Here is a 23465-nt window from a genome sequence, read left to right as displayed (position 1 = left end):
GAAGAGCAAGGTGATGCCCAGGCCATCTCCTGCAAAGGCTGACAGAGTGGTGACCTTCTGGCAAGTCCATCCCACCTGCCTATCACAGGACATGGACTCTGTTCCAGCCTCCTCTACAACACTGGAGTCTGCACATCCCTCTGTTGACTAAGGGTGGACTTACCCCTTTCTCCCTCATTGGGGATCCCAGTGGCCCAGGAGGTTGGATTAAATTGGGAAAAGTTGGTGTTCAGTGGCTTAACAGAGAGAGTTTTACAATTTAATCAGGACATATTTTGTTATTTTCCTTCCAGAGGAAGGATAGTGACTACCAGGTTCCCACTAGAGAGGATCTAATCCATCCCCAGGGAGTATCAAAGTTACCTCTGTCAAGCCTGGAGTAGAAACATCTGGGACCCAATGCCTGAAGGTCAAAAAAAAGCAAGAGTGCCAGATCCCCTGGTATGGCGTTTAGCAAAGCTAATATAAGATCTTAAAGCTCCCTAAACCACTAACTGAGGACTGGATCTGGGATGTGTTGCTCTCACATAGACAAGGAAGAGTTCAGCTATGGGAAATCTAGTTTCAACCAGAACAAAGTTCTACCCCACCAATTTTGGTGACAGGAAGGTACTCTAGAGACCTTGAAGCAGTAAGGTTAACATGGCAAGCCAAGCTGAGATAGTCTTACAAAGGGGGTTACAAGAAGGGAAAATACCATTCAGGCTCCAGTTCAACATAGTAAGTCTATTGGGCAGTAAAGTGGTTCATGATGTGGCCCCCAGCCAGTCTGGTGGAGATGATAGTCCTGGGTGCAGGGTCAACATGCAGGATAGAGAATGACAGTATAAGGACTGAATGGTATGAAAAAATAAGAGACAAAAGTCAGATGTGTTCATGTGTTGCAGCCAGGACAAGATATTTGTGGCTAATGTGCCAAACTGCAGGTGTGGTGGCAATGTTTCCAGACGCAGAACCTCTTGCAGAAGAGGAAAAAACACAGTGAAGATTGTGAACATGGTATCCATTCTTCATTTTTTTTATTTCTTTACTGCTGGGCTTGGAGAGTTTATAGGATGGGTCAGTAGCACGCAAAGAGCTGGAACACAACCTGCAGACCAGCATGGTTAAATGGCTGGAGGAAAACCAGCTCAGCATGCCATGGGAAGCATTCAGCCGAGACAGCCTGCTCATCTCAATTTATCTAGACAAATTTCTAGACAAATGCAGCAAGCTGTGCTCAATGGAGTAACAGGGAAATTACTAATTAAACTGAAGATGATGGGATTAGTAGAAGAAATAGAAGTTGGGTGCAGAAGCTGTACCTCTGGGCAGAGGCAGTAGCAGGCTAGACAGAGTTCACCACTGGAGTTTCTCTGGAATTGATCCTGGGATTGATCTTGTTTATTCTTTCCATGAATGATGTTGTCATAAGAAGTGGAAGCGCTTAGGTTAAGCCAGCTGATGACGCAGGAGAGGGAGGCATTGTGAATGCAGAGGAGATGAGAGATCAAACAGAAAGCAGCAGACAACCTTGAACGCTGAGACCCAAGAACGAGTTGAAATTCAGCAGCACGAAATGCAACACTAATCACAGGGTTGGATTTTTTTTTTGTGCTAGACAGGGAATGTGTCAGCTGGACATGACTGAGGAGGAGGTGAACTTAGTTGGAGCGGTCATGGGTGATTATGAACCGCCAAAGAGCTAAAGACATACAGAGGCAAACAAGACCTGAGGGGCTTCAGATGTTTCCAGTAGAAGCAGAAAATTATTAATAGCATTTGCAAAGCACTAACAAGTCCTCATCTGGCATCAGGTAAGAGTCCTAAGCAGGTAGGGTGAATTCATGCCAGAAGTAGTGCAGAAAAATTGTCCAAGTATAATCAAGTGTCTGGAGCTCCTATTTCACAAGTAAAACAAAGGCTGGATGGAGTTATCTTCTCTGTTGGTTCACTAGCCAGGGTAGTGGAAGAGTCACATGGGAGGAGGAAAATCTGTATAAAATAATGGGTAACGTTGCACAAAAATGTGTGCTATCCAAGCACAGCAGAAGATCTCAGTAATTAGAAAGCAAGGATCTTGACAGCCCCAAAGACCCTCTGTCCCCCTGAAGCCACCTGTTTCCTTGTCTTCCACGGGATCTCTTTTGCACGGTGACCGCTTCTGCCCTGCTCCTTCCCCCTCCCTGCCTTCACGTCTGGAAACTGATCCTCACTTCAACTTTAAAGAGGGAAAAAGAAAAGGAAAGCCAGTAGACTGGGCCTTTTGTACAGCAAAGCAGATTAGGGGCCTCCCAGGGACCTGCAGCTTGTGTTCAGAAGAGGGAAGAGCTGAGATGGGGAGTGAGAGAGAGGAGGGTCCTCTCTCGTCTGCAGCCAGTGAAATTTGTATCTGCCTTTGGTCTGCTCTTTGCAAACCCTTTTTTGTCTACCTTCCTTCTCTTTTCTTTCCCCACCCTGCTTGACATCATTTTGGGGACTAGTATCTTTTCAGTTCCTGCAATGGATTTAATTCCTGAAACATGTGTCATGTTCCCCTACTCCTGTGCGGAATCAGGAAAGCATTCACCCTGACAAAAGCCAAATCCCCCTCCTAGGGGCAATCAGGAAAAGGAGTCCCTGCAGTGGTCTCTGGTCTGATGACAAAAGGTTCCTTGGACTATAGACAAGCAGGTTAGTGCCGCCATGGATTACAGAAACAGCTGTGGACAGCGGGGATTAGCCACCACCTCTGTGATGAAGGCTACATGGCTCCAGCCCCGGGACCAGGAGAACACAGGGCAGATGCTTTGTGCTACCTATCTGCCCAAGCTTGACCCTCAGAGTGTTTTTCTTTAAATTCAACTCACGCCCTCAAATACAAAGTGTCTAGGCTAGGATGAGCCAGACTTGCCTGGGCTTGGACAATTTCAGTCTCTTTTGATTTGAAATGACAAAGAGCCTCTTTGGTTCTGGGCTCTAGGAACTTTTTTGGCACCAGTGGGTACGCTAAAGTGGTGCAATTCCTGGGGATGGTGCTTGCACAGACCCCCTTTGCTGCACCCCAGGCACAGAGCTGCTCTTCATGCTTTGCTAAGCAACACCTTCTACACTAGCATGTGCTTCATTTTCCAGGTGCCTGCCATGGGACAGCTGGGCTTCAGAAAGGCTTTGGTCCTGAAGGGAAGCTGCTACACCTTTCTTAGTGCTCTGTAACTTCCCACCCGAGGTCTGTCCCCATAGTGCCCCAGAAATCCGACCCCTTTATCCCTTCTGGGCTCAAGCTTTGTCCTCTGTAAAACAGCCATAGCGCAGACCTGTCCTCTGGCAGGGGAGCTGCCAAGCTGAAAACAATCACAGTTTTGAAACATTCTAGCAAGCTCGATGGAAAAGCTTCTGAAGAGACTGATAATCTTACCTTCCTAGCAGAGGTTGAGTAACGCCTAAGGCTTCATGTGCTGAACAGCAGGGTGTAAACAAAGCACTGCCAGGCTTTGTGCTAGGTCTGGAATGCTTGTCCTGTGCATGGGATCAACGGGGGGTCCCCTAGAGTAGAGCTCAAACGTGTAATTGCCATTAACATTTAAAAACCCATGCCATAAACCTCAATAAATCTGTGTAAATGATTTTGATGTTGCAACCAGAGTGGTCTTTGAGAAATTTGCATGTGTGCATGCAAGCATGTTTTGGTGTGCAATAGTCCTCTTTGCAAAGAGCTTTTGATTCTGGACAAATTTGAGCATATTTTACAGGATGGTAAGAGCTGGGAAGAACAAGAACTCCTGTTTAAACATTAACAAAAAAAAACTTCTTGTAAGGGTGATTGAACACTGGAACTGGCTGCCCAGGAGGGTTGTGGAGTCTCCATCCTTGGAGGTGCTCAAAACTTGGTGAAATGTGGTGCCAGTCAACCTGCTTGAGCTGACTCTGGTTTGAGCCAGGGGGTTGACCTCTGTGGTCTCCATAGGTTCCTCACAACCTTGACTGTTCCATAATTTTTAAGTAGCAGTAGAAGGTGACAGAGTAAACCTATACATATGCTTCCACCAAAGTTACGTAGATGCCCTCTAGAGAAAACTCAGTGAAATCAAGAATGTTGGGCAACATTTTAAGCAGCTGAAACATTAATCTTATAGTGGGAAAAGCCTTAATTGATACTTCTGACCCTGCTGACAATGGGCTTGTCTGTGCTGTTTTAATTATCATCTTCAAACATTAAAGCTGCTTTAGGTGTTTGGAGCTGCTATCTGCTATGGTAAGATAGGCACAGGAACAAAAGCTTGAATTTTGAGGGAGGATGTGAAGAAACTGCTTTTTTCCAATCCTTTTTGAGAATATCTTTAATGATTTCATTAATCATATCAGGTCAGATTGGAGACTCATCTTCCCTAGCACCTTTCCTGTTGGCAGTCCTGGGTGGGTGCTTGGGGGGAGAGATGGTGTGTGACCCTTCCCTCAGGCTCCTGAAAACCAGCAGTTTAGGATATCAGTGGGCTAGGAGAAGATGACTTAGCCTCTCACCTTCAGAACATGAGGTTTGCCATGGGAACTGACCAGCCAGATGCAATAGCACTGAGCCTGCAATCCCTTGTGAGCTGAAGACAAGGTGACACCCTGCTACCCACTGAATATGAAAAGCTTCTTCTTTTTGCTTCTTCCATTCAGTCAAGAGAAAAAGACAGTGGTGGTGACCTGAATTATGGCACTTGTGGTTTTTCCTGTTGCTGACAATAACTAGGGGCATCATTAGTTTCCAGGCAACTGATTTTGTGGCTTTCCAGGGGCCTCTGGCAGTGGGATTTCTCACTGAGGACCCTGTTTTCTTCCCTCTGTAGCATTACATTTTCACCCAAATCACACAAACTCCACTCTCCTGGAGTGCAAGATTTTTTCCTGTCACTTGGCTTTGATTTTCAGACCCTCACAGTTTTTATTTTTGAAGTATCAGCCAACAGGCTCTCTCCTCATGGAAACCCTCAAAGAGGGTAGATCTGCAGGGGCAGCAACACTAAGTGAAGACGGCAGAGATTAAAGAGTTGGGTTGATGAAGTCAGCAGAAGAAGACACAGTGATAAGGTATAGCTCCACACAAGAGCATCTAAGCTTGGTGCTTCTCATAGCCCAGACTGATTAGACTAAATGAGAAAGACAACAAATAGAGATCAGCACACACCTTTGACAGACCTTCCTCTCTTTAAACCCAACAAAGCTGCTCAAAAGAGATTTGACTGAACTCAGACAGAGTCCTCATCTCAGGTCACTCTGCTACTGCAGCAGGACCTAAGGAAAGCAACAGCCATGATGCTGCTAAACAGCACAGCTCATTCCCTGCCAAAACATGGGCTGTCTCTCTGATGAGCCTGCAGCTTCTGGACAGGAATAAAGTTAAAATACTGGCTTTACCCAATAAAGCTCAATATTTCTAGGAATAAGGGAAATTAAATTTCCCAGACTGCATTGTAGAAGTGGTCCCCAGTGCCCTCTGGCCCTAAAACATGTAGAAATGTGGATAGGCTCCTTTTAGACTTAAAGACTTGACATTTCAGAACCAGAATGATGGGCATTTTTAACCTGGACCTATAATTTTGTTCTTTAAATTACAAAATTCCAGAAGAGAAGGAGAACTTATAGGTTTCTAGGGACAGCAGCAGTCAACTGTTTCCTGTTGGAAAGTGAGTCCCAGGAGAGGCATTGTCCTCACCAGTCAGGGCACAATCCCACAGCATCTGAACCTGGCAGGCAGAGCTGAGTGCTGGTGACAAGGGCTACAGACAGTTACAGACAAAGTAAAATGATGAACCAGCTCCAGGGTCCATCCACAGAGTCCTGTCAAGAGCACAGAGACAGAACTAGAAACGAGGCTACAACGTGGGTCTAAAGTCCATCCAGGAGGCAGGGCCAGAGACATAAGTGGGAATGGATACACCTATATCATAACTCAGGCAAGAATGGGGGGGCCAGGCCTGAGCTTAAATAGTGCTCTATTGGAGCAGAGTGTGGGGGGTACACCCTAGGTGAAGCTGCTTGGGGCCACCAAGATTTACTAGTGCCCTCAGGGCCCTGATAATATGAGTTTCACAGCCTCACTAGGAGCAACAGAAATGCCTTAACCCCCTACAAAACCCAACAGGTGGATCCTGCTCATGCCTCTACCAATAATCACCTGAATTTTTCCTGATATCTTCTTGTGTATCGCTTGCATCTTGGTTAGGGGAGGAACTGGAGCTGGGAATCAGAGTGCTTAGATCAACCCCAGGGATGCAGCAAATGTGCCAGACATGCCCGACATGAAATGGGATCTAACAGGGAAGAGGAGAGGGAAGGTAGTGGGGATCCATTATTCATGAAGGCAACTGGAGTACAGCACAGCTTCCACAGACCCATGCAGTGTTGGATAAGGTTACTGCAGAAACAAGGGCTGGTAATGGTATGCCAAACCTCTGCTGCCTGGGTGCAGAAAGCAGAGAGGTGATGAGTCCTTGCCTTCCCATAACAGTCTCCTGAGGTATATGACAGCAGAAATAAGTTCCCTTGGGAAGCTCTACTCATGGTCTTTCGAGAAAGACTTGTGAAGCCCATATAGCATAGGGAGGGTGCAAGCAGCAGCTCCTCAGAAAGGCAGCAGGCAAGGGAGACAACTGTAGCAGAAAAGCAAAGGAATCACAAACATGAATCAGATGGCTACAGGCACCTATCTGCTCAGCCAGCCTCCAAGGATTGGGTCCAAGAGCTTTCGTGCAAGCTCCTGGATGGATGTATCAAGAATTCCTGCCTCCCTGTGCACATCACCTGCTCCCCTTCTCCTCTCACCAAGGCTGATCCTGATTTCCTCAGGAAACCTATCAGGGCTTGGCACCTGTGTTGAATTACAGCATGTGTTTGCTAGGCTCTACAGTTTCCCACAAAACAATGATTCCTGTTACATCTCCTAGACCTCCTTCCTTCTATTTTACTGTTTGCTACTTTCTCTCTTTCTTCTTCTGACTCCTGTTGGCCGGGCTGGCTGCAGGACACCTCATACATTGGACAGGCAAGCAAGGAGCTGGGTAACGCTGACTGCCACAACACAGAGGATACAGCCCAGCAGCTGTCCTGGGCAATTAAACATCTCTGGCTGTTTGAGGAGGAGACTGGGCTCTAGTTTTGCACCACTTGGGTTTGGATCATCCTGAGAGCATTTGCTACAAAGAGGCTTATGAGAAGACAGATGTTAAACAGAGCTTGACTAATCGAGTTGCAAAGAAAAAGGCTGTAGCCTTTAGAGCTCGTTTCCCCCAGAGTGGTATCACCTGCAGTACTTGCTTTACCAGGCTGCCTAGACTGAGTATGAGCCACATTTTGCCCCCTTTTCAAGCAGCTACTGGTGGCTAGTATCTGCATCACCACAGCTGCTAGAACTTCATCAGGGCTGTGGAGCAAGGAGAGGGATTCCTTCCTGGGCAGCTGGTGGTATGTATGCATAACACAGGTGTTGGGCAGGACACACAGTGAGGTGTTTGCTTAAACTGGTATGTTCCTGCTTGCCTTTTGTGTCTGTTTGGTGTGCAGGGGAGAGGAGTATCCTTTAAAAATACAGTCAGATGTTGAATGCGAATATGGACTGGACTATCACCCAGGGGAAAAAAAATCCACCACTCACTACAATGCCTTTGTTTTGCCTGGAGCAGAATCGTATCTGAAATCCTGAAGCTGGTAGAAAATTAAGTATTTCTTGTGCAAGACAGAAATTTGTTGAGGCATGCAAAGCAAATGGGATCTCTCAAGTTAGCAGGTGAGGAGGCAGCAATAATTGTAAGCCCGTGCTAGCAGTGTGCTGGCCACGGGTCTGCAGCACAATTTTAGGGGCCACTGTGATGGACTAGAGGGCAGGTTGAATCAGACCCTTGTGCAAAAAGAGCTCTTGTTCAGTTGAGGAAGTCTCTGCAGAATCAGACCTTGTTGGTGCTGCAGGAGGTGCTAATACCAAATCAGTGCATGGCACCACCAGGCTGTGCCCAGAGGGACGTATGGCTCGAGCATGCTGGCTTGGAACATGTCCCAGGTATAGTATGGAGGCTGCCAGGCACTGCAGCCAGGAACACTTAGTGCTCACCTGCAATATGTTGCATGATACATATTTAGAAAGCCCTTTTTCTTTCTTCCCACCCCTCATTGTTTTTAATGACATTCAGCTTTTCTGATATTCCTGCTGGTGGCGGGCCACATGGCTTTGCAAAAAAAAAAAAAACCAAAAAACAACCACACACAAAAAAGCCACCACCCAGCAGTGTGTGGGCCCTGTGTCTGCCTGTGAGCCAGGTCCCATCTGGCTGTAATTACTAGCTTCACATCAGCAGAAGAGTGCAATATTGAAACACAAACGTTCAATGTTTGCATAGCAAACCTCAGGATGGAAAGCTCTTGATAATCAGCCTGCAGGAGAGGAGGTGCACATGCTGCAGGTGAGCACTGAGGTGGTGTGGGTTTGCAGCAAGACCTCATGGCTTTTTGTGGGTATTGAGGGAAGAGAAACACTGAGGCTAGGAGCCTAGGAGGGCCTTTGTGCCTCACTCCAGGCAGCTCCACACAGCCTTGCAATCCTTGTTTCTTGCTTGGACAGAAAGTTGCTGCAGGCAGAAGAGATGCAGCTGCAGGCTGCAAGCCATGCAGAGTGGTGCAGTACAAGGCAGCTGACCCCTGGGAGGGCCCTCTCCTCCTGTTCAACACTTGTAAGGGGGTCATCAAAATTTGAAAGATGGTAGACTGAAATCAGCACAGCAGTAGCCAGCAGGATGGACAACAGTGTCTGGTGGATCTCAGCAGCTCAGTGACCAGCTGAGGAGTGCAAGGTCTGGTATGTTCCTTAAGTGCCCAAGCTCACAGAAACACAGACAATGTATTGGACTGGCCCCTAAAAAGTAAAACTGAGAGCACAGCAATCATTACCTACTACAGTGTGGACCTTATGTCTGCCAGAGAAGCTGGCTGATGGTGAGTCCCAGCCCCTCCAAGAGACCTTCTCCTACCTACAGGGGATTCCAATCTCATCTCTTATTTGAGATCTCTCCTTACTTTCCTGTCAATGCTTTGGTGAAGGAAAACAATAAGCTAATACTTCACCCTGCTCCAAGTGGGACAAGAAGTAGGAAAACAGCTTTACCTGTTTCCAGGCACCTCTGTAAGGTGGCAGAGACATGTGAGCTGCCAGCAGTGTCCTTTTTAGCATTAATATCCGAGGATGACCTGGCACACCCGGCCAAATGGCAGTCCTGGAGCTGCTGGTCCATGTGCCACCTTCTGCAGGTGTGAGATCCTGAGCGTTCTGGTTGTCTCAGACAGCACTACTGAAGGGCAGGTGTGCACACCCTGCACAGCTCAGGGGGCACTGCCCCCCACCCTGAGCCTGCTCTGCTGGGGTGACAGAAAAAACGGGGGGGTTCTGGGGGAAACAGGAGGGAGCAGGGGACTTGAGGAAGCCAAGCTGCTCCTGCCACCACTGCACTCTCTGCTGCCTGTTACGCCCAGCCCCCTGCTGCTCCGTTCCTGCCACTGTCTGCGGCCCAGAGAAACGCCACATGGCACTGCCCTGCTTCACCCTGCCTGTGGCCTGGACAAGAGCACATGGCACTGCCCTGCTTCATGCTGCATGTGGTCTGGAGAAGACCACATGTCACTGCCCTGCTTCATGCTGCATGTGGTCTGGAGAAGACCACATGGCACTGCCCTGCTTCATGCTGCATGTGGTCTGGAGAAGACCACATGGCACTGCCCTGCTTCATGATGCATGTGGTCTGGAGAAGACCACATGATACGGCCCTGTCCCCTGCCATGGTGTCTCGCAGTGTGTGCACCTGCTGCCTAGAAACTTGGAACTGCTCTTGCAACAGTTCCACGATTTCAAGCCAGGGAAATTGTGATATCTCTTCTCTCTGATGTGTATTTTTCCCGCTGCTTTTCCTTCCCATTTCCCCTCTGCTCCCGTCCAATCTAATAAGCCCAGTTCACAGTATCACAGTATATCAGAGGTTGAAGGGATCTCAAGGGATCGTCAGGTCCAACCCCCTGCCAGAGCAGGATCACTTAGGTGAGTCTGCACAGGAACGCATTCAGGTGGCTTTTGAATGTGGCCAGAGAAGGAGACTTCACAACCTCCCTGGGCAGCCTGTTCCAGTGCTCTGTCACCCTCACTGTAAAGAAGTTTCTCCTCACGTTGAACTGAAATCTTCTATGTTCAATTTGGATCCATTGTTCCTTGTCTTATCACTGTGAACCACTGAAAAGAGCCTGGCCCCCTCCACTTGACACCCACCTCTCAGATACTTATACACATTGATGAGATCCCCTCTCAGTCTTCTCTTCTCCAGACTCAATAGCCCCAGGGCTCTCAGTCTCTCTTCATAGGGGAGATGCTCAAGTCCCCTAAGCATCCTCGTGGCTCTCCACTGGATTCTCTGCAGCAGGTCTCTGTCTCTCTTCAGCTGGGGAGCCCAAACCTGGATAGAGTATTCCAGGTGTGGTCTCACCAGGGCAGAGTAAAGAGGTAGAAGAACTTCCCTAGACCTGTTGGACACACCTTTCTTGACGCATCCCAGGATACCATTGGCTTCCTTGGCCACAATGTCAGTTCAGCAGCCCTTTGCCATCGTTTCACCTTTAATTGCTCCAAGGGAATTATTTGAACCTTATCATGACCTCCCCCACCCCCTGCTGACCAGGGTTGGTGCGGGATAACTGGGTTGTGACAGTAGGGTAAACAACACCCTCACTTTGCTTTCCTGATAGGGAAGAAGAGGCACAGCTGGAGATGGCCTTCATTCATGATACCATTGCGTGATTGTCTCTTCCTGAGGTTTTCCAGCCAGGGCTCAACCTCAGTCAACTTGTCATTTTGTATTAGCAGGAAGCTAGGGCAGATGTAGGATAATAAAGGCCTCCTCACTGTCCCAGGGGGTTTGAGGGCCTTTTCTCTGCAGCTTGTGCACCCAAGGTGAGCCAGCCCTACTGTCGTCACTGCCTCTGCCAAGCATCGCTCATCTCAGCAAACTTTCAAGCTGCATCCTGACAGACCAAAATAAATCAATCAATAAATAAATCGTCCATCTCATCTACTGGATTCTGCAGTTTATTTCCTCGGTGCTGATGAAAAATAGTTGGATGCTTAGTGGCTTCATGAGACTAATTATGATAAACGGCCCCATCGCTGCTAATATCCGGCCATTAATTCCCAGATGGACCTGCAGAAAATGTCAGGAATGGAAATGTCAGCTCTCTAAAAGGACCTGGCAGGTATTGAAATGGGGACTGGAGCATCAGCAGAGTAAGGATCAGGGGGAGAGCAGGGATTTAACAGGCTGACTATAGACATTTGGAAGCTATAATTCTCCTGACTTGATTGCCCATTTTTGCCCATTTGTCAAGCAATGCCATGGACACGGTTCCCTTTGGGTTTTGTCTACTCTGAGCTCTGCTCCCAGCACAGAGACAAAAGATTTGGCACTTACTAAGTGGGTGACACTTCCTTTGGGCTCTAGAAGAAGTTAAACCATAAGCTTCAGAAATCTCCTCCCTGCTGAGATCCCCAGCAATGTCACTCTGCTCTGCAGGATGGACAAACCCTTTATACCAAGCAGGGGGCAGGCAGGCTGACTTGCAATGGAGGGTCATGCTCAAACTCCGCTTTCATCCACCTTTGGCTTTCGTATTTGTCTTCACATTCATATTGACATTTCTACAATAATCAGTTTCATACAAAAATCAGGTGGAAAACAGCAGAAAACACTTGGGTTTTTTGCTTTCCACCAATAGTTTTTAACATTTTCTCTAAGTTTGAGAGGGCTCTTTACAGGTCGCATTCAGTGCTGAGTCAGAAGGTACTTCAGGAGTAGATGAATCAGCCAGATAAATGATACAAATGCCCAGATATTGAGAGTGCTGTGTTATTGGTGGCAGGAAGTCAGGCTGACACTTGGTTCAATAAATCAGCTCATGAACAAGTGTCAAGAAGGTATGTTTTGAAGCCATTCTAAATGAAAAAAAAATGTTGGGTTGTTCTCTTGTATGGAGAGGCACCACTCTGACATGTTGGTGCACTTGAACATCTGCTTCTGATGGCTTTACACTTCTTCTAAGGCCTGATGCAAAGAGATGCATTGACTTTGTTGCTCTCTTCAGCTCACCAGCTCAGGCCTGGCGCAAAGAGATGCATTGACTTTGTTGCTCTCTTCAGCTCACCAGCTCAGGCCTGGCTCTGTACAGCTTCTGAAATGCTGTTGTGAAGGTGAGGAGGTATTCCAGCTTTTGGCACGTTTTTTCTAGTGGGAAAAAATCTGAACAAGTTGGGGATTCCTTGATCAAATGCCAGTTGGCTTGAAGAGTCTTTTCACAGGAATCTGTTACTGTTTGTCAGCAAAGGATGGGTATTTTGCTGAAAACCGGATGATTTCAATGCCTACCTGCTAAGAGGAGATATATCATTGAACCTGATAGGTCTGGTCCAGACCACAGGTTTGAACCAGAGCACCTCACACCTCCCAGGAAGTGCCCTTGTGGTAGGGAGCCACGATGTCTCCATCTCTCCCATGGGAAGTTTGATGTTCCTCTGGAAGCTTCAGGGGAAATTTCCAGCCCTTCTAAAAGTGGGCAAGTCTTTTCTCCTGATCCTACACACACAGAACAAAGCATCCCCCCTGAATTCCCTTGAGCATTCAAAACTATTTGGCTGAGGACCTCAATCCCTCCATGTTGTCTAGGAACTCCTGAGCTGTAAGACTGCTCGTAGCTCTTCAGAAGTGGCTTTGCAGTTCTTTTGGGATCGTTTTCACCGGGGGCGGGTGATAAATTTCCTAGAAGAGAGCAGGCTCTATCTATAGCCTCCTGAGTGCTGTGCTTTGCATGTTTGAAGAGTGTTTATATGTGAATCTCTGAAATTCCTGAAGAGTGCCAGGAAATATCACCTTTCAGGCTACATCCTCCCCAGTACAGACTGGGCATATTGGCATCCTCATGAGGCAGACCCTAGTACTCTTAACCCGGGATGACTCGTGTCCTGGCTACAGTCACCTCCCTTTATGCTCCTGGGTGACAGTGGTTAGACTGATAGCTCCATTTTGATGCTTTCACCTAGGAAGATGGGAAAATGCCTGCACCATAATTGCTGGGGGAGCTACAGATCTCTAAGCCTCCTGTGCGTGTTCTGACAAATGACCTGTCAACATGTCAGTTCAGGCTGCTTGAAATCTGGCCATTTATCTGACTGGGGCTTCTGAGGAATTTAAGGGCCTAACCCCAGAGGATTTGGGAGCCAGAGGGTGGGATACGTGAGAACACCTCTGCCACTAACTCTCTCTGAAATCAAGGTCCCTGTAAAGTACATAAAGACACTTCTTGGGAAAATTTCCCAGCTCACTAGTGGCTGACAGGCTTTTCCTACCTGCATTCCAATGGAGAAGATGGCAACACCTCATTTGAGACAGTTTTGGCCAATTCTGCTGAACCAGTTGTGCAAAAAATACCTACTGCAAGCTCCTCTGCTCACCACTGCTGAAATGTCATCATTGAGGCTTCCTTAACTTCTCCACCACTAGCACTCCCTGCCTACACAGGTTTGGCCCTAGTAATCCTCACTGTCATCTTCCTACTTCTGGTCAGCCTCATGCTTTCTACACACTTTCTTTGGAGAAGCAAACTCTGCCTGCAAATTCCTTGAGGAAGCCTTCTAGCTAGGTTAATGGTGCTATCCTGAATGTGAAGGAATGCACCTTGGGGAGATGATTTGCTGCAGCATGGTAGTGGAGACAAGGGAGAAAGCTAACCAACCAAAATGTCACTCTCTTGAGGTCAAAGTCTCACTCATTTTTTGAGGCTCCAGTGAAAACTGTGGTTGGAAAACACAGAAGTTGGTGCTGGATGCTATGAACTGCTCTTCTGGTCTCAGTCTGCTTGAATGTAGGATAACAGACTTGCATTGAGAAAGGTGCTAAAAGTAGCAGGAATATAAGATTGAACCTGACTTGATATTGCCTCCCCAGAATCAAATTGCCTCTTCAGAAGAAGGGTGCAGGCAACAGGAAGCCAGATCGTGTCCTAACTCTTCCTCCTTTATGACTTTCTTGTGGGTTTGCATTTTGGGGATCAATCTAAGGGGTTTCTGTCAAGTGTAGTGTTAGCATTGTCAACATGTGGTGTTTTACTCTAGATGAATGCTGTATCTTGTGTGTGGGAACACATGTAGGTGTAGAGACAGAGAAATCTAGGCCCTTATTCTCCAGTGGCCTTGTGCTTTGAGGATCATTTACACCTTCATCAAAATGTGTGGGTATGGAAACATTGCTAAATCTGAAGGGGCTTGCCACCCACATGGAGTAGGTGCAAGTGATGAGACAAAACAACCAGCACATCATCTCTGAGGGCCACAGAAGTTGGGATTTTGGGTATTTTATTATCCCTCCTGTAACTAGAGGAAGGCCTTTCTCTGTAGAAGTGAGGTTTGTTGTGATATGCTGTCTTGGCAATAGAGCCATTGCTTTGTAACAGATCCAAGAGAGCCAAAAGGATGAAAGTGGAGTGGAGGAAAGGTGACTCTAACAGCTCATGGACAATACAAGAGAGAAGCTGGGCTCTTCTGCCAGAAAAAGAGCCCCAGAGACAGAATGAATCATTAGCACACTTCATGTATTTCCCCTTTCCAGTGCCAGCTTGCATCCTAACACTTGCTGAAACTGGTTTGATTCTCATATCGGGTACCTGGGTGAGAAAAGAGCTCTCTCCCTCACTGTGGGTCCAAACTCTGCTTATGCTTTCACCACACCAAGTGATCTGGCTGGTTGGACAAGGAGAGCAGTGTTTTCCTAAAACAGCCTTGCACTAGGGAAAATCCTAGGTCAGTCACTGATCAGCCTGTTTCATCAGCAATTCAGCAAACTCGTCTTGGAGAACTGTTTTCTTGGGATCTCAACATCACCCACAAGTACAGGTGGATCTCTGACCTCAAAAGAGCTCATGGCAGAAAAAGAGATGGAAGAAATACAACATTAAACCTTTTGTCCTGGCACAGATGGGACAGCATCTCAGCTTGGACTGATACGAAAATGAGATAGCATAGGGATGCTCAGCTGTGCCAACTGCCACCACTGCCACTTTGAACCTGCCTTTTGCAAGTGATTAGGTCTCACATTCCCCTGCCTGGCCATCCCAGGCCAAAGAAACACCCATGAAAGCAGGACATGGGTGCAACAACTGGGAGTGAGTTTCTGAGGAACCAGGAAGCTCTTTTGAAGTCAGGTCAGCAAATGAATCAGTCATGACAGCACATGGGTAGAGAGTGAGGTGGCTCACACACCTGTCTGCTTTCTGTTCTGGCCTGGTGGGTTTGTGAAGGCCCAGCCAGTCGAGACAGCTCAGCTTTCATCTCTTGTCTCACTGAAGCATTTTGTATCGAACTTTGAATGTCTGATCCAAAATGAAGCACAACTAACTGCAGGGACAGCAAGAGCCAGGAGAAATGGATGGGTATTTTTCCCATGCAAAGGGCTAAGGGTCTTCACCATTGCTTCCTCCTGGCCAGAGTAACTATCTGGGATGTGACTCCAGGGAAATCCAGCAAGCTTGATATCAAACCTAATTGATGCAAGCCAGTACATGCTCCATTCTTAAGTAAAGCATTGAGGCTGGCAGTATGGCAGAGAACCTACCCTGGAGTTTCTCCAGCAGCCTTTCTTTGAGCAGGGCTGGGGGCAGTCCAGTGTGGGGTGGCTGATCCAGAGAACACCTGGGCAGGAGAATAGCATTGCTGGGAGAGAGCTTTCTTCCTTGAGGCTCTGCTTGCCACAGACTTCACTTCTTTGCCTAAACCTCATTTACTCTTGCTTGCAAATTTTCAGATATCACAAAGTACCTCTTCCACCCTTGACTCCCAGGCCCTTTGTACCCAGTGCCATCCTGGCTGATGGGGTGCCAGGGTGGGTGTCCAGGGACGGGAGAGGTGACAGTGCTCATCACCTGGGTTTTGCTGCCTCCCTGTGGCATGCCCCCCCACCCTGGTGCCACTCTGCCTGACCCTCAGCCCTCATACAAGGCCACCCAGGCATTTCTTGGACCAGTCTGATGGCTTCTTTGTCCTCAGAAAACCTTGCAGAACTCTGTTCCTCTGGCCCTGCTCTCTAGGACTTGTACCTTTCCCAGGCACAGAGCTGTACAGCAGCAGGACTGTCTCTCTGCTGCCCAGGACAGGGTCAGCATGCACAGGAGGTGAAGGGACTGTGAGCAGCCCCTGCCCAACCTGCTGCTGCAGGAGCCTTCACTCTGATCTCCTGCTTCATCCTTTCTACTTCCTTTGCCCCTTGCCCTCCCTCACACTACATCTCTTTTATTTATTTTCCTAAAATCCTTTCCTCTCTGTTTCTTCTGCCTCTCTCCCAAAATAATTCAGACCTGTTCTTCCTCACTCCGCCATGGAGCTCATCCCTTCCCCACTACTCCCTCTCCTAAGGACCAAATCGTGGGGGCCTTCCCAACAGGACTCAGTGCCCACTTTCCTTCTGTATGTCATAGGACATGGTGGTAGTCACAGGTCTCCACGTGACATGACCCTCTAGGTGTGACTGCTCACATGGGTACATGAACTCGGTCATAGATAAGCCCCATAGTGGCCCTGGGGCAATGGTAGTGGCTCGGTGATGACTCTGTGGTGCCTGTGAGGTAGCAGTGGGGAGTTTATGGTGGCTGTGAGGAGGCAATAGAAATTTGGTGGTGGCTCTGAGATACTAATAGGGGCTTTGTCGTGTCCCTGTGGTGGCAGCTCTGTGATGGCAGTGGAAGCCTTGTGGTGGTGTCTCTGAGGTGGCACTTGTCACTTGGTGGTGTTCTCTATGGTGTTTCTGAGGTGGCAGTGGGCATTCAGCAGTGTGTCTGAGGTGGCACTGGGGGCTCTGTGGTGTCTCTGAGGTGACAATAGGGACACTCTGTGGTGTCTCTAGAGGTGGCAGTGGGCATTCAGCAGTGTGTCTGAGGTGGCACTGGGGCCTCTGTGGTGTGCCTGAAGTGACAGTAGGGACACTCTGTGGTGTCCCTGCGGCGGCAGGGGGCTTTGAGGTTGCAACCTGCCGGCGAGTCCCCGCCGGCCCCGTCACGGAAGTGCCGCCGCACAAGGGCCCGCGGAGGGGGCGCAGCTGCCTGCGGCGGTGCTTTTGCGCCCGCCCCCTCCTCCCGTAGCAACGACGCCGGCGTCGATTGCCGGCAGCCGGACCGGCCGGTGCGTACCGCGCCCCGGTAAGGGCCAGGCCGGGGGCTTTCCGGCGGTCCGGCTCCCGCTCGGCCGGGAGCGGGGCCGGAGCCTCGAGGTCTGAGGGGCTGGAACGGGGCCTCACCGGGCCGGGGTGGCCCTAGCGGGGTGAAGGGAAGGAGGCCTGGGCCTGCAGGGCAGTGGCGAGCCGTTGCGGTGGATGGGTGGGTGCGCAGGTGGATGGACGGACGTTAGGGACGGACCAGGGACGTTACAGACGGGCAGGCCGGTGTGGGTATGAGAGTGTGCCCCTGGGGATTTTCAGGGAAGTGTCGGGTAGGGTTTGTGTTCCTTGCACCCTCAGAGATGGGGTGTCCGCCGGAGCACGGGCAGTTGCTGCCCCTGTCCTTGTGGTGAGAGGCGCAATTAGCACAATTAGTCACTGCCCCTGGGTTGCTTCTCCTGTGCCCCCATAGCGAGGGAGGCTGTGTGCTTCATCACTGAAACAAACACGGTTGGAGTCACAGCCTCCGTACGTCGTGTGGCGCCCAGCATAGCTATAGCCTCAGAACGCGCAGTGCAGCGCTGTCCTTAACCCTATCAGTCCTGCTGTTGGCCATCTGCGACCTCACCTTCCAGCAGTGGTCGTGTGGTTGGTGCTGTCCCACGGATAAAGGAATGCATTTAAAAACCTGGAGGAAAATCAATTTTAAAGCCACGCAAATTGTTGGAGGGAATGAGCTGCTGTAAAACTCGAAATTACTTTCAACTCGCCTTTTAAAGTAGGAGAGACTTGAAGTATAGGATAATGTTTGAAGCAGTTTATTGAAAGCTCATCACCTTCTCTGAGCTTATATTATATGGCTTAAATTACAGGAAAAAGGCATTTTTACATGTTGGTGTCTGGATGGTGTAGTAACTGAGGTTCTGGCTAAACACAGATAAATAGATTCCAAATAAATGACTACTAGATTTCAATCTGTGGTTTTGCTTAGGGGTTAGATTATTTTTAAAGTACTTTTCTCTTTTTCTGTTACAATTTTTAGCGGCATGGACTTTATTTGAAAGAAAAGATTCCATTTTGTCAAGCTTTGGATCAAAGAATCCAAGTAGAGGCAACAGATCAAAAAAAAAACCCACCTCATACCAGACATTGAGCAAGACACGTGGGAGTCTAACTTCTTGGATATGTAAAGCTTGGATTTACTGAGAAATTGTAATTATAGTTTTGCCACAATGACACACAGATGCTCTAGCTAATGTTGTGTCAGCAGTGCCATTAGAACATGCTCTCGTTTTGAATAGTTCAATTTAGCATAGTATAACGTATCTGATCTGTCTAGGAAACATGCTTTTCAGGTGTGAGAGAGCATGACTGAGCTGCTGGAAAGACAGGCATTTCAGCAGTTGTGAAATGATTTTCAGAGCTTATCATAGCCAAAGCTAGCATGGCTTGGTGCCAGGCAGATGTCTGCTGTTGAAGAACAGGGAGATGCTCCTGGCTGCATAGGGTTAGCAGGAAGTGATGGGCTTTTGAGGTGGGCAGAGGATCTGCTCTCAGGAAGATGTCATATCTTCTTGAGATGAGCTGAACTCCTTTTTTTCCCCCACCTTGTCAAAATGGAGCTCCAGCCCTGAGGAAAGTGCTCCAAGTAGGAAAGGATTGAAGGCTGCAAACATGGCATGCAGACAACTTCCTGCCCATGGCCACAGCAGCCAGAGTGTGACACTAACAGGGCTCTGGGCAGTTTCACTGTTTTTCTTCACGATCCCTCAGGCAACCAGGAAACCCTTGAGTGTGGACTGTTTCACACTATAAGCAGTTGCTCTGGCACAGCTGGCTGAAAGCTCAGGCTGCTGTCACATGCTTCCTGCAAGATGAAAATTGTTCCTTTACCCAAGCAGCAACAGCCTCAGCAATCCACACCAAGCTCTGCTGCACAGGGATGAGGGCCTAATGTCACCCTTGAAGGGAGGCTAGGGAGGAAAGCTCTGGAGACTGTATGCTGCTCTTCATTTTGAGGAGTGTGGGAAGGCAGAAGGTGCCATTGCCAGAGTTGGAGGCTGGGCATGAGTGAACCACTTTGCAGTAAACCCATTGGCTGTGCTGAATAAAAGAGAGAGAGTCTCCCTTCTTGACTTTTAGAGAACCTGAAGACCTTTCCTGAGAACTGGATGGGAGCACAAAGCCACCTGAAGTGAACTCCCCACCACACTCTGGGAAACTTTGCTAGGCACCTGGCCACATCCCAGCAGCTGGGGTGGCAGAAGAGTAGAATTCCCTTTGTGCTTAGCAGTTCTCCCATCTCTGTATCAGCTTCAGCCTGCTCAGGCAAGCTGTTTTACTCCTCTGTCTGGGGAGTTGCTGGGAAAACTTTGTGGGCCTGGTTTTATTCTTTATTTTGGGTGGTATGTGTCAGGCATTTTTGCGGTTACAAACACCAGACCCTCCTTCTGTGCAGCTGGGAGAGTGTGACAGATGGGTGTTTTTGAGCTGGACACTGAGTAGGGGGTTGTTTTATTTTGAGATAAGTGCTCTGGAGGGACTTTATGGAGGTGTGACTGAGTACAGAAGGAGCAAAGCAGCAAAGAATTAGGCCTGCTGTGGGCAGGGTTGGTACACACACTTCCCCCATCACGGGAACTCAGCCATCATTGGCAGCAGCCACATTATTTTGGATCTAGGCAGAGATTGCTAGTCCTGCTAAATTGGGAGTGGGCTCGATCCCTCACCCTGACAAAGGTTCAGATGAACTTGCATCCTGGAGTTTGCGTTTTTGATCTGGATGGGTTTAGGATTCTGTTTCCAAGAGGTAAAATTACAGCAAGTCACATCTTCACCTCACCCCTGCTCCCAGGATGCTCAGGTGAAATATCAGGAGAGCCACCACAGGGCTGTTGTGCCTTGTTGCTGTTCTCTGTACCAGTGCAGCAGGCACGAAAGAGTCCAGCAGTGATTCATCAAGAATCCTTGGATCTTGGCTGATACCAATCAATCCTGCTGGGCTGCTAAAATAGATATGGCCAGAGCATAAAATAGCTAATAAAAACAAAATCCTCCATGGAAAATTCATTCTTCAGGGTATGAGGATTCAGTTGGCATGCCAAAGAGAAGCTGAGAGAAAAAAAGATTTGAGATTTTTCTAGCTTGAAGAAGGGGAGGGGGTATTATTGATCTTGTCTCCCAGGTCTCTCCAATCTGTTTGCTTACTCTGTTTCACTTATAGGATTCGCATCATGGTAACTTTGATTTATTATCTGATTTCTTTTCTGATTCAGCCTCTCAAAATTGTGCACTGGCTTGAACCTGCAGTAATAACCCAGCACAGTTTTTCCCTTTTACCTCCGGCAGGCATGTAATGCTTTCTCTGATGCGTGTACCTGATTCATTCTTGCAGACAGGCAGCAAGGCAAAATCTAGAAAAAAATTGCCCTCTCTGATCGAGAGTATAGGATGGGGAGAGTTTTCAGTCCATTCAAGGGCAGAGCAGAGAGGGCATGACAAGGAGGGGATGCTCTGTTGTCCTCTCCATATCAGGATGAAAGTCAAACTGGTACCATGCCATCTGTGACCCGCAAGACTAGGCAAGGTCTTTCTACTGCTTAGCTGTGGCAAGCTGGAAAACTCCTGTGTAGCATCCTGTAGCAGCAGCTTGGCCTCTAGAAGTAAGCAAGACAGACAAATGGGTCCTAGCAAGGGTGCAGGACACAAACTGTTAGTGAGGTAGGGCTGAATGAGGAGCCTTGGTCAAACTCTGAGCAGGAATCGACAAGTAAGCTGTATTGCACTTGGAGTAGCCTTGAGAGACACAGAGGAGAGCTTTGACTCACAGTTTATAGGAATAATCTGTGTGGGTAGGTGTGCATCAGTGAATGTGTGTGCAGGCTGGAGGGGCTTGTGTCACTGTAGCTGTACTAATTAGTTACAGTAGTCATCTCTGTGTTTAGACAAGCCTAAAATCAAGGCTTACATTATTATCATGCCAGAAGTCCGAGGGTTGCTCATAGTTAGTATCTCTCAGTGCACAAAGGTTTTTATAAAATAAGCTGTACAGCTGTGATATTTGCCTGGACCTGTGCCTCCTAAGGTGGAACAGTAGAAGTTATTTGTAAGCTGAGATCACCAGCAAAAATATCCCCTGCAGGAAGAGAGAGAAGGGAGCTTCTGGCTATATTTTAATATTCGTTAGGCAATGCTTAAACATTTCTCCTGAATTATTTAAATGAAAGAATCAGACTTTACACCTGGGACTAGCTTGTTTGTATCTAAGCTGTAGACTACTCCCACTGGAGTGAAGTATGACAAGGATTTAAGGGATTTGGGTACAGCAAGTGTAGCACTTCTGTTGTAGTCCCAGTATACTCAAATACTCCTGGCAGCCTTTCGGATGCTGCCACAGATCTGGGAAGCCCCTGCTGCTTCAGGAGAGCAGCTTTCAAAGCATATGCTGCTGGTTTTTCCCTCTCCAAAACCCATTTGGAATAATAAAGTGCTCTCTTTCCTCAGGATCAGTGAGACATTGAGTCAGCCACCTGAGACCAATAGGCCCCAGGGCACTTGGTACCAAAGCAGGGTGTCAAACCTACCTTGTAACCCACTCATCTTAGCAAGTCAGTGATATCCAGCATGGTGGGAAGGTGTGGAGGAGTGCCAACAAAAGAGTAACAGGCTCAATGTCTTTCCACTCTAGCAAGCTAAGGGTTGCATCACAGCATTGTTCTCCTGAGAAGATGAACAAAACCAAAGGTTTGATGACTTCTCTGGGTAGGAGCCCAAACCATCCCAATACTACCAATGAGTCTTTGTGCCAGGACCGCAGTCCAGGGACGAGTTTGTTGCTTCCTGAAAGCTGCAGCCAGGGCCAAAAAAGAGGCTCAGCCTTTAGACAAGAGACGTCTTGCTCTGATGTCTTCATTCCAGGAGCCTCCAACATCTTAGAGGTAAGTGCAAAGGATAATTCTTTTTTCACTGCTGTCCTTCTACAGCAGGAAGACTTGTGGTACAACTGGTATGAAGACATACAGGTCCTGCCCTTCATTTTGCTCAGAGGCCTTTGTGCATGACCTTTATGCTTACAAAGTGAAGCCATTAAGGCTCTTCCTGATGATAGATATGCTGCTTTCCTCAATGGCCAGTGCTGTCATTGTCATGATGTTTAGGATGGCCAGGTTTAGGATGCCAGTATGGCAAGGCAAGCATGAGGTGGTGACTGCAGAAGGTATTTGGAAGTAGAACCCTAACAACTGTCTAATCAGCCCCCAGAACACATCTTAAGCTGGCACTGGGCTGCAGTCTGCTGACAGATCTCCTGTCTGTGCACTGGGCTGAAGTTTCCAGGTATTTGTGTCTCTCTGAGCCTTTTCTGACCATTATTCACAGTCTCAATTGTCCCTAAAGCTCTGGTAAAATGGGTCTCACTTTAGCCTCATTCTCTCTCATAACCCACCCTCCCACTGTGCTACAGCTGTGTTTTGTTACCTCTGACACTTCCCTCACGTGCTGCATTTCAGGAGGTTTGTGCTGGGCCCCGTGTATACTATTCTTTGGTGAATCAAGCGTACCTGGAGGAGCACACCCCAAGAGGTAAATATGCCTTCATGACCTGGCAGGAAGTGGGGCCATAAGTCTTCAGGCTGCTTAGAGTGAGCATGCTGGGAGCTAGGCTGGTGGCACTAGGTTAGTGCTCTGCTTTCATTCTCCTCTCAGTGCCCAGGAATGTTACTGAGCTGCTTGAATATCCCATGAAAAGTAACTTTCATTTAGAGGTGGGGCAAAGTGATCTGAGTAGGTGCTGAAACCATGCTCCCTTTTCTCCCAGGTATATCCACTCCCCCTGGACTCAGGGTGGGCTGCAGTGCTGCCTATGGGAGTTTTGATCCCATGGGCCATATGAACTGAATTTGTTTGTGTTATCATTGCCTACGGAGTCAGCACTGCCCCTTCCTAATGAAAACAGGACCTGCCTGTGTGAGCTGTGTTCAGGGCCTAAAGTACCCATAGCCAAAACCATGGTCTTCTCTCTTTTTCATTCTGTTTCCAGCTGCAACCCACAGTGACTTGTTCTCCCTAGATGCAAATGGTCTTTGTGTATAGAGAGATGCTGGTCCCACTTGCTTACAAGAAGTGGGACCATATTTTATCATGGATGCTCAAATATAGGGACAGAGTATGGTTGAAAGGTTTGCCAACACTCTTCTGGCCCCTGTAGCACTCTTGGGGATATGGATTATAGGCTGGCAGCAGGTGGGGAGAAAGTCTGTGTGAAAGGATTTTAGTCTTGGAGAAAGATGGTAACTATATATACCACCT

General features: G+C 48.2%; 1 protein-coding gene across 1 annotated transcript in view; it reads left to right on the top strand.

Moving 5' to 3' along the window:
• DNAH1 (dynein axonemal heavy chain 1) overlaps positions 1-23465 on the top strand; it is a 115366-nt gene that overhangs the window by 22957 nt on the left and 68944 nt on the right. Inside the window, exons 3-5 of the mRNA XM_054387214.1 lie at positions 17015-17202; positions 21847-22096; positions 22667-22739. Of these exons, the coding sequence (XP_054243189.1) occupies positions 17015-17202; positions 21847-22096; positions 22667-22739 (511 nt within the window). The remainder of the gene's footprint in view (positions 1-17014; positions 17203-21846; positions 22097-22666; positions 22740-23465) is intronic.

The sequence above is a fragment of the Indicator indicator genome, chromosome 15, assembly GCF_027791375.1.
Source record: "Indicator indicator isolate 239-I01 chromosome 15, UM_Iind_1.1, whole genome shotgun sequence".
NCBI lineage: Eukaryota > Metazoa > Chordata > Aves > Piciformes > Indicatoridae > Indicator > Indicator indicator.
Note: the sequence above shows the minus strand (reverse complement) of the source record. Positions and strands in the feature narration are given on the sequence as shown.